The sequence below is a fragment of the Empidonax traillii genome, unplaced genomic scaffold (genome assembly GCF_003031625.1).
Source record: "Empidonax traillii isolate 1590-97213 ecotype Southwest subspecies unplaced genomic scaffold, ASM303162v1 scaffold135:size1941959, whole genome shotgun sequence".
NCBI lineage: Eukaryota > Metazoa > Chordata > Aves > Passeriformes > Tyrannidae > Empidonax > Empidonax traillii.
Window position 1 is genome coordinate 156,314 of NW_020955328.1, and position 11,568 is coordinate 167,881.

An 11,568-nucleotide genomic window follows, 5' to 3' on the forward strand; every position below is an offset into this window, starting at 1 on the left:
GGCGACCCGTGCCGCGCCGAGACCCGCCGGGCGCCGTTCGAACCCGGTCCCGCCGCTGCCGCAGGGGCCGCCGGGAGCGCGTGCAGCTACGGCGGCCGCGCGGGCTGGGCCGGGCGGAGCTGCCGCCGCCATGGGCTGGGAGGAGACGCAGGTCCGCGGGTACGACGAGTTCGTACGGACGGCGCAGGGCTACCACGGCCGGCCCATCTTCGCGCTCTTCTGCGGCGACAAGGACGCCGAGGGCAGGAGCTGGTGCCCTGACTGCGTGACAGGTGAGGCCCGCGGGGGAGAGCGCCCCGCCCGAGGCACGGGCTGTGTCGGCCCCGGCAGCCCTCCAGGAACAACCCGGGCGGGCACAGCAGCCCCAATCCCGGTGACGGTGCTAAGCTCCAGCCGCGGTTTCCCCTGGCGAACCGAACGGGCCGTGCCCCGTTCGTTACCCACAGCGAGCATGGGCCGGCCCGGGCCGTTCGGAGGCTGGTTCACGGCCCAGCAAACCCAACAGTCCGCGGGCAGGTAATTCACCTCTGCTGTTCGTGTCGAGGCGCAGCAGTGCCCTCCCCGGCGGTGTCCGGCAGCAGCAGGTGAAGCAGTTGTCGGAAACCATCGCACTGAACTGCCTGGGTCGTACGTGTAGAGCTGCCTTACGAAATGAGTGTTTTTCTTCCTTGTTAACGCAGAAATTGGTCATTACTCCCAAGACCAATCCCCTGAACGTTAAGCATGTAATAAACTGCAAAGCTTGTGGATAGCCAGGTGAAATGAAAGAGATCCGCAACTGAAGCAGACCAAATATTAATTAGCAGCATTGCTGGTCCAAGTAAATCCATGTGATTCTGTAGCACAGTACAAGTATTAATTACTAATAGATTTTATAAATTATTCTCTAGCTGAACCAGTTGTGAGGAACGAACTTCATAACCTGCCTGATGAGTCGGTTTTCATCTACTGCCTCGTAGGAGATAGAGCCTAGTAAGTAACTTTAAATGCCAGCAATTGGGATAACTTGGCCATCAGTGGACTGGTGGTTAACTAACCCACTGAAAAAAATGATTGGACTGCCCTTTTCTGTAAGGAATCAATCCTTTTTGGAGGTCTTCACCACCTCTAATGTGAACTGCATGCTTGTTCTGAGAAGTGGGTTGGGGAGGCATGAGGCAAAGGCCTTTGAATCGTCCTTTTGAAGGAATTTTAACTTCAATATGCCCCTCTACAAGCTGTGCTTAATCCCTTCTTTCTGAACAGCTGGAAAGACCCCAACAATGAATTCAGGAGGAATCTGAAACTAACAGGAGTGCCTACCCTACTTAAATATGGAACAGTAAGTGATTTGTTGTATGTTCTGGATCTACAGGCTCTGAGATGGGGACATGGCAGGAGCTTTATGGTTGTAAATGAATTAGTTCTCCAAGAACTCTCTCTTGTTCAAGGAGAGCAGAACATTCAGAACAGCCCCTGCCATGCAGTCCTCCTGCCTCAAACAGGTCCTCAAGAGAGAACCACTCTGCTCATGCTGTAATGTTGTCTCTAATATTCATGCAGTAGAGGGAATATGTACACTTGGCTTGTAGTGCTTGAGGGGTTGAGAAAATTCTTAGCTACATACTGTTAACCTTCTTCACTCACAGCTCCTCAGCATTTGAAAAATCTGAACGCTGAATTACGTGAAACAAGTTATGTGCAGTACATTCAGACTGCAGATCGAGTTTTAACTTGTACACGTTAATTAAATTAGCAATTACTTTCTTAGAAATGCCTCTTCCAAGGTCAGAAAATCCCGAGGAATGTTTCAGTTATTCTTACTTGACTTGTTTCACCTCCATTTACTCCCCTCCCCAGGACAACAGTTGCTGGCTGTGGCTAATATCAGTGTGCAGTTGGCTCTGGGCTACAACAGGTTTTTGAATTGCCCCTAAAACTTGTCAGCTTCTCTTTCAGCCTCAGAAGCTGGTTGAAGAAGAATGTTTTAAAGCAGAGCTTGTGCGGATGTTGTTTACTGAAGACTAAATCCCTCATTAGCCAATCATTGATGAAGATGGTAATCTCAACTACTGCAGTGTCCTTTCAAGGAACCACTGACCTTTGTTAAAACTTTCATGGTTAATTACTTCAGACTAGTCAAGAGAAGTGTTATTAAATTCTGGGTCCAAACCTTACACTGAAGTCTTAAAACAAAAAGCTGTATCTTTCCCTTCATGTTGAAATAAACTTGAGTTTCTAAACAGCCTCTTTTCAAAGGATTTGAGCTCACGTTAGAAACTGAGAGCAGCCTGCACTTACTGAATAGTAACTGCCAAATTACATTTGTCAAAGTGAGTAAGGGGGAAGGGGGAAAAACAGGAAAACCTCCTTATACCTCCTAAATCTGACCACATAGCTACTGAGGCTGGTATGATAAATTTTCAATGCCAAAGATGTTTAATGGCTTCTCTGTTCAGTCCAAGTGTGATAAGGTGAAGGCGGACAATGTCACTGATCACATGTTAATGGTTGACAGTTGGGAGCACCTGCTCCTACAAGGACAGGAAATACAACACGAATGCATCAAAATACAATCTAAAATACAAAAATTAAAACTCTGGCAGCTGCCAAGAGCTGCGTTCTTACAATAAAAAACATGCAGGAATAAACAGCAAGTGCTTCTCCAATACTCCATGCAGCAACACATGTTTCCTACACACATTGTTCTCACTACACGGACTGTAAAGAGGCCCCAGACCAGCCACTGCTGCAGGGGCAGAGGCCAAGATTCAAGGAAGCTGAATTTAATAGAGCAGAGCTACAGCCTGTTTCCTTCTGTATCTGCAGAGTTTATCGGCACTTATCTCTGCTCCACTACCTATCCTGTACATTGACCTCTATCTGTACAATATGCTGTAAGGAAAACCCTTCCAAACTCCCAGCAGTAGTGACTGCCAGGAAAACAGAAACAACAGGTAATAGCTCAGCTTGGTTTCAAGGAAACCCCCCCCCACTTGGATTTTGTAGAATATCATCACTGCACTTTTGCGTGTCCCACAGCTCTAAGTAGCAGTCACACTAAGACACATCACTATTCTCCAGAGAAAAGGCCTCCTAGGGACAGCCTTTGGAGCTACACTTTTTGTAGATACTTTTATCAGTAAGTAACAAGTAAGTAACGAGTTTTGTTTACAAAATCAAGAGAAATCAGTAACAATGTAAGTAAAGCTATTACAAAACTGTCCATGCTACCTAATAAATCGCATTAGGTGTTTATTAGTCTCTAAAGGAGCTGACGAAACAAAAACTACCCTAGTCATTTGATAAATCCATATTAAAGGGAGACACATCCAGAGCCAAAACTACACAAGGGTTCATTCCTCTCCCGTAAATAGTTCACTGATACTAAGTACACCTTATCATCACTACTCCACGTGCTTTTCATTTTACAGAGGTGTTATTTTGCTGCTGCTGCTCAGCCAGTGCCTGCTGGAGGCGCATCCTTTTCCGGGAATAGTGCTGCCAGTGGAGGATCTGTTGCTCATCAATAAATTTGGCACACTGGGCATTGACCAGCTCTTTGCGGAAATGTTCATACTGGAGCAGCTCTAACATGTGCAAACACTGAGGATACCTGGATTAAAAATAAACACGCATTAATACAGCTTTTTACAAGGGACACTAAATCTGGAGTCTCCAGTACTTCTGAAGGTCATTACTTTAGTTTTGTCATGTATGTGCTTTACCCAAGTGCGAAACCCCTTCAGCCTGCACATGTTCCACAGACTGCCTTGGTAACTGCAGCATCAGGCCATGAAACAAGGCCAGACAAGTTTACAAATGCACATTCCTGCTTGCTTAGAGAAGCTTCCCCAATGGCTCAGTTTGATACAGCAAATCCATAACAATTCAACACCTGTTTTCAGAGCCCGTTTAAAAGAACACAATAAAAAACATTTTCTCAAAAATGGAAGGAATTTGCACATTTGCAAAAACACAAAGTCATCCTTTTTCTCATGTAAGCATCAACAATGCAAAATTAATCTTAAAATGCACTTAAGGGGCCTAACTGAAGTAGTACCCTAATGTTTAACAGCTTTAAATCAATGGAAAGTGCAGATAAAGGCTGTAAAGGAAGATTCCGCACACAACTCATGAGATACAAGTTTTATAATTTTTCCCATTCCTGCTACATTCGGACTGTTGGAAAGAGGAGAATCTATGCTGCTTATAACCCCATCAGGGAGGCCAAAGGGAAGGTTACAGGCAGAAACCAAACCCTGACATGCTGCTGTACAGTACATAACAGGAGGTCAATGCCAAACCATGAAAATGCAGAAACCTAAGGGATTTTATCACTTACTTCAGGTATTTTGCGTATTCAGGTTCTTTCCAATAAAGTAAATATTTAAGATAATTTACAAAAGCTTTGTCTTTGAAGTAGCCTCTTTGTGCAAGAACTGAAATAAAATGACAAGGAATTGTCAGTTATACATGGGTGAAAAAAATCTGCACACATGAATACCTATTCACAGAGTAAAAATTTTATCAATGCAATTTAATTTTTACAATTTATATTGAACAAATAAAAAATCCACAGGGAAAAGTAAGATTTTTATGCCGACAAAATAATAAATTACTCTCACCTCTCTAGGTTTGCATCTTTCATACAATGGAACAGCTTTTTGAAACAGGAAATTTTTGACTGTAGCATCAAAATTAGCAGGAAGTTAAGTATACTACCTGAAATCATTCAGGATAGTAATATTCTTTTTGTGGATAAAGGAATGCTGTTAACATTACTGCTTAATAACAGACCTAAACTTATTTTTTCTCCACCAAATAGATGGGGTCTTTTGCATTTCAGCAAGTAAGACTTCGCATTAAAAAAAAATCCACTTGTTAAACAGACAAATTATTTACAGACTACCTTTATTCTGTGAAAGACCCACTCCCTTTTCTTTGTTTAGCCCTCTCTCCCTGTTTAACATTACTAGGAATATTAAATACCATTAAACTATATTAACCTCAGGGTCCTGGTATTCAAGTACTCACAGTTGAGGTAGTTTGGATTTGCCAGACATTGAACAAACTCCAACTCCAGCTGGAATCGAAGTCGATTTCCTGTATCATCTGATACAAGAGAAAAACAGTAAGAACTGGACCCACACAACAGACTTGAAAGTAATCGGGGTCGGGGCTTCAACCGGGACAAACCCGGCCCTGGCCGGGGGCAGGACCGTGCGGGGCCTTCCGGGGCTGCGGGCTCAGAGCGGCCCCAGCGCCCGTGCGGCCTCTCCCGGGCCGCGAGCGATCGACCTGCGTGGTCCCAGCACAGCCGGCGCTCCGAGAGCCCGGAAGGCCTCGAGAGTGGCCCCGTCCCGGCCCCGCACCTGCGTCCATGTCCGGGCCGCGCGCACGAGATGGCGGTCGGCACCCCCGGCCACAGGCCCGGCGAGGAGCACGCCGGGAGCGCGGGGGCGGTTGCCCAGCAACGCCGGGCCGGGGCGGGTCCCGCTGCAGGGGCGGTGCCCGGGAGAACGTCCCTTCCGGTTCCCAGCCTTTCGGGGGCAGCATCGGTGCTGTGCGCTGTTTCGGTCCCCCTTGGATAAGTGCCCCTTAGGTGTTGGGTTTCCCCAAACACGAGTGCCCGCAGTTCCCCGCACGCTGCTCGGAGCGAGCGATTCCCTCGTACCGATATCGCACAGAAACCTCAAGAACTGGAAGCTGAGCACAAGAGACAGCCGTCCCCTCCTTTCCGCGGGTGAGGGAGCAGGTCCGGCCGGGTTGCAGCAGCCGGGCATCGCGTATCTGTTCAGAGATCCCACTATGTCCTAATAAAACCCACACTGAATATGCCACTGTACAAATTCCTTCCTTCTCGTGCTCTGCCGCAGCTCACGGCAAACCCCGAAGAACTCAGAAATCACAGTACAAACCAGTGTACTGGTAACAAACCGATTTTAAACGACCAACGTTCGGTTTTACATCATTCGCTTTGCCCCGAGAATCGCAGTTCCCACACCTGTTCCTGAATAGGAACAAGGGCCGCGTTTTGTCTGTGTGCCAGAGAGGCTGGTCAGTCCCAGAGCCATCAGAAGGTGGCTCTAGGGTCAGTGTTCTAGGCCTTTTTTCCCCCCAGATAAACCTTACGCTGGGAAGGATAAAGAGAGAAGGAACTTGTGTTTGCATTTGCAGAACATTCATCTTAGCTTTGTAATATACCAGTCACTGTTGATCACTTCCAGAGCAGAAGGTAGTGGAAAGACTCAACCCTAAAATATTAAGCTGTTTTGATTTATTATTTTCTTTTTGCATATTGGGCAAAAAGTTTTGAGCTTTGGGCTTTGTTTTGTTTTTCATAGTGACTTTACAGTCAGGCAAGGAGATTGTGTCAGCCTCTGCACTTAATTCTTCATTAATTAAAACACAACTCTCTCAGAGTAAAATCATTAAAAAACAAATGCTCCATTAGTGGGAAGCAGTCTCTACAGGTGTACCTGTCTCATTTCTCCCCTTTTTACTTTTAAATTATTTTCTCTTTTCATTTGTTGAACTATTTTGAGCTTTAGAGTTAGCAATTACCTATAATACTGTCTTTTCTTATGCAGTATGATTTTTTCCTCTGGGAATTGGATCACAAAAACCATCTAAAAAGGATCTATGCATAGTTTTTTGTAATAAAATATGGTTGCTTTTTTAGACATTTTAGTGGTTGTGGAATACTACTATTACTATATCAAAACATAACAAGTCACTCCCCACTAAATACAGACTTCAGGCTAAAAGCAGAGATCAAATAGATCCCACGTGTCTGCACTGCTATTCTGGAATGTGATTTCTCTCCCAAGACTGACTTCAGAGGAGAGAATCTTAAAAAAGGATTGGTCACACGAATAAACTACTATGTAGGTTTGCCAGAGTTAAGTCAAACATCTCAATTCTTGTCCATCAAAACTAAGAACAAAATTGAAAGTCAGGATTGTAATATACTAACTAGAATTTTCTCAAGGAAAAGTTTTAAATTTTTTTTATTTTTTTCCTGTCAGATGAGTCAAACTTTCAGGGTATAATTGTTAACATATGACTGTGAGCCACAAATGTGTCATATTATTGTGTAACCAGGATGATATCGCTGCCTCAGTTTCTCCTTTCATAGGGACCAGACTGTCATTGCTGCTGTTGCCTGCCCAGAAAGGGGATGGTTTATGACAACAGGTATAACTTAACTCATTAGAACTGGCTTAGAGACACAGCCCTTAAATGGAGCCACTTCTGGGACTTGAAGGCACCAAGGCTCCATGAGACACAGGAGACAATAATGTTGTCTATCGTGTTGTTAGACCTTCAAAGTGTACACAGAGGAAGTGAGATGCTGCAAAAGGTTTATTTGGGTTACCACAGTGCAGTGCATTTGCACCAGAGAGAAAAAAAAAGTCCAGCAATTTCATCACTGAAAACTGATCAAGTGGGATGAAGCAGTGCAGTGTTTTACTCTCAGTGTGTGAGACCCAAGACATCCCCTTTTGTTCACCCATATACCCACTGCTTTGGAATAGAATACAAACTGGTATTGACACGGGCAACATGTGACAGGATTTTACCCATAGAATGCAAGATGGACTCCTGTACACTGGAGAGCCTCCTGCTTCAAATATGGTTAAATAACAGAGAGCAGAGTATGCATTATGTTATATTTATAACAAGCCAGCATGAAGTCTGCAATTTTTTTACTCCAATGCTATAATTGTAAGTCAATAGAAACAAGATCATAGTTTTCAGTGACTAAAACAATTGTCAGAACATACTTAATTAAAGGCTTAACTCTCCACTGAGTTCTCTTTTCTGAGATCAAGGAACCAGCAGGTAACGTGCATTTCAAAAGCCAGCCAGTGACGGTTGTGGTGGAACCACCTTAATTTGCAAATGCCAAACACCATCCAGGGGAGCTGCAAATTGGGTGAAATGGTGTAAAGAGACTGGCTTATTGCAGACACCGGCAGAGGTACTTCTGTGACTATGGTACTCCTCTAGATTCAGAAAGCCATTAGAATTCAAAGATAAATTCAAAATTAAATGTTGAGTGCCAGAAAGCATTTTATGTTTTTATTAATAAGTTGGTTAAAAATACATCAGGCTTCTATAGCATACCTGGACAGCAGGTGAATTTGAAGTCAGCCATTTGCCAGGAGCAATATGCATTGACCCCAGGTATTGCTGCTGTTGGGAGCCCTTCCTAAGGTGCTCTAAGGGAAGAATTATGCAGGGAGCCAGGATACATATGGGGCTTGATCTGAAGGAACTCTTAACCCACTGAATGCCAAACAGGCTAGAAACAACTAATTCCCAGTATTGAAGGAATGTAAAACTTCCCAAGTCCAAAATACATGGACAAGCTTGCAGAACAATAAAGTGTTATCTATTCTATAATGTTTAGAGATAGGAATAATTTCACTTATTCTCATTATATTTTGGATTAGCACTACTGTTATGCAATTTTTCAAATACTACTTCAATAACGTCATAGCTTGAGCCACTTTCTACCCTGTTTCATTTTTAAGCTCTTCTACGGGGGACACTGAGCAGCAGGGTGAAGGGAAAACACCAGAAAGAATTAGGTATAAAACAAAGGGAATCACTGGCATGAGTGTGGAATTAATGAAAAATGCATCCCCCTTTTTTTATAATACATTTAGACTGTGTCCAGCAAGTAAGAAATAGTTTATTTGGTGCTGAAACTAATAGGTATGCTCACAAAGACCAGCACTACAGTCACTTTTATAAAGAAGAGAATTGAAAAGGTGTGGGTTCCAATAATAGAAATATGATTAGTAAGATTCCTTCCTGCTGGCAAGTAAAACTAAATATTCTGTACAGTCACCCACAACCTCACCCACTAAGGATGAAAATAACTTTAATTCTTGGTCACTGCAAAGGTGGTGCACAAATAGTTACAGTTTCACGGATGCCTACATCAATATTTAGCAAGAATATAAACCCTCTCTTTAGCAGCACACTAGTCAACCTGCCAGGTCTTAGAGCAAGATTATACAGAATTTGGGCAAACAAAAGTGCCGAATTCCTTTGGGAGCCAACCTAAATATACCTCTTGTGGTAAGGCAAGTAACCTTTAAATGCCAGACCCTCAGTAGAGTGTGCTGGAATTATGTCTAACACAAACTTATGTAACATGAAGTAACCTGGAGCTTATGAGTAAGTACACAACAGTATAAAGCACACTTTTAAAGTTTTAATTGAAGTATTTTGAGATTAATTGTCACAAAACCAGTTCCTCTGGGGTGGTTTCCTCTAGCTCTCTTGTTGCCTTGCCCATATATTACAATTGCTAATATATTTGTTTGCAGTTTTTCTTGCTCAGTGAGGAAAGCCGTTTGGTTTTTCAATCTACTCCTTTTCCTAGGCCATTTTGCCAGGAACAATATTCGAGGATACCAGTGTTTCTTTTGCTGGGAATGCCAACATCATCTCCATTCCTTGTACAGAAAGGCTTGTTTTAGTATTTTGGAAAAGAGAGGAAGATAAAAAAAAACACTGCCAAGCTCTGCCCTAAATCACAGCACACTCATGGCAGCTGCTCTGCAAATTACCTGCAGGGTGCCATAGCTGTTCAGCAACAATTTTTCCTGTTGTCCCAAGCCCAAGCTTTGAACAGCAGTATTCCTGAAATATATTCCCAGTTCTGGAAGAATAGTCAAAACAGGCTTTAATCCTAAAACTTCTTGCTGCAACCTGCAAAGGGCAGGAATTGCAGGAGCAAGCACTAGCGCAGCAGTCTCCTTTTCACACATATGTTTGGTTAATCTCCGAGTAAGGAGATTTTGAGAGTCCACTATTACAGGCTCTTTCTGACCAAGCTTTACTGCAACAGCCCCAGCACTTCCTCTGCAGGAGGCTCTGATACTGTGGCAGTTTTCTGTTCACCAAGAAGACCCAGCTGCACAGGCTTGTAAAGCATATTAACTGGGAGATCTCATCAGCACGTTGTCAATAAGAACAGGCATTCATGCCTCTCAGTGTTTATCAGAGTCATTTTCCTGATCTTTTGACTCTTGCTGGTAAGTGGAATCAAACTACTGTGGGAATAAAACCTTAACAACAACAAAGAAAGAAATAAACAAACCACCACCAACAACAAAAACCAAAAGCACTTACCTGTTGTAATTTCCATTCCTTAAATGTTTCTCAGAAGAGAGAATCCTGACCATCTCCATGACTTTAATTTATTGTGCAGCCCCCAATCTACTGACAGATAAAGCCAAACACAAAGCAATAAATGAAATAACCCCCCACAAAAAGATGCTGCTGTGGGGAAACTTATAAATTGGGAAAGATCTGACAGGTGTTTCATGAAGGACACCTGCACCTAATTAAGGCCCAAAGTCTTGGTCATCATCAATTTAAGTCACCCCAAAATAAAACCAACAAATAAACAAAATAAGGAGCTAGGCCAAGATCACCCCCCAAACATTAATTTATCTGACCACTGATCTGATTTATTTATCTGACCACTCTTCAAACAAGGCTGAAGTTATTCCCCAATATAAGCCCCCAGAAGGGTGACTTTAACTGTGTATTTTAGGTATCCTTGGGTGACATAGATTTGCTCTGTATGGATCAGACTTACATCTGCAGAAAGATATGAATGAAAACAGACAAAGATGAGCTCTGAAATGAGGCAGGATGAGATAATTTTGTGTTTCTGGAGGATGCTCCCAGGAAAGTTTATGTTGATTTCCCCCCATTATTTGTTATTCAAAAAGGAGGTAGAGTGTCCTAAAGTGTCCTGTGTTTTGCTCCCCCCTCCCTGCCCCGTTCCCCTCAGCCCCATCTCTTTTCAGAGGAAATTCTGTTTTCCCAGCTGAAGGATAACTATGCTTAGGCTGTGCCCAAAAAAAATAAAAAAACCCCAAGTTTCTGCTTTCTGACTGTGTAACCAAGGCAAAATATTGAAGTAAAATAGAAACTTCCTCCAGAAATAATCATTCATTAACTGAAAGATTTTGTTCACTTTGTTTCTGGTGGAAATTTGATCTTCAATTGGCTTTCTAAAATATTTGCTAAGACCCAACCCACATTATTGTTCACAAAGAATAGCTCACAAAGGAAACTACAACAAACTAGACTTAGTATCTGGAATGTTCAGTTCCTTCAAGAAAATGGCTTGTCTATAAAAAGAAATGTTTTAGGAACACTGTAATGAGGCTCACACTCTCACCTGAAACAGCTTACGAAAACTTATTGAAATTCCATATGCCAAGTAAGACTGGCAAGTAATTTCTTGTGGGCAAATAAAACACTGAAGTATACTGGAGAAGGATAACACCTTTACTCTCATGAAAGAAACAGTTGCTTTCTAATGGCCAGAATCTACAGTCCTAGACGTAAACCTACATTTACACGATAATGAATGGACAACTATTGATTTAGTGCTCCAGAAAAACCTAAATGGCAAAAAATAGCGCCAGTATAGTCAGCTCTGTTTTTAAAGAGCTACCAAAGGTTGTATTAAGCAGTCTCTGTTCACCTCAGAGCAGCACGGTATGCCTGCCTTTAATCTGTGCTCGCATTGTTGAGAGTTGCACTTCC

The 11,568-nt window shown here is 43.0% G+C and overlaps 2 protein-coding genes across 2 annotated transcripts; one reads left to right on the plus strand and one right to left on the minus strand.

Moving 5' to 3' along the window:
• Positions 1-76: 76 nt before the first annotated feature.
• On the plus strand, positions 77-2,224 carry TXNDC17 (thioredoxin domain containing 17). Its single transcript, XM_027883773.1, has 4 exons — positions 77-272; positions 891-972; positions 1,246-1,321; positions 1,939-2,224. The coding sequence occupies exons 1-4, from the start codon at positions 131-133 to the stop codon at positions 2,005-2,007; spliced, it is 369 nt and encodes a 122-aa protein (XP_027739574.1). The 5' UTR covers positions 77-130; the 3' UTR covers positions 2,008-2,224.
• Positions 2,225-3,217: 993 nt separating this feature from the next.
• Positions 3,218-5,433, minus strand: MED31 (mediator complex subunit 31). Its single transcript, XM_027883772.1, has 4 exons — positions 5,355-5,433; positions 5,017-5,094; positions 4,325-4,421; positions 3,218-3,595 (listed from the first exon to the last, which is right to left on the minus strand). The coding sequence occupies exons 1-4, from the start codon at positions 5,362-5,364 to the stop codon at positions 3,403-3,405; spliced, it is 378 nt and encodes a 125-aa protein (XP_027739573.1). The 5' UTR covers positions 5,365-5,433; the 3' UTR covers positions 3,218-3,402.
• Between the last annotated feature and the right edge of the window lie 6,135 nt (positions 5,434-11,568).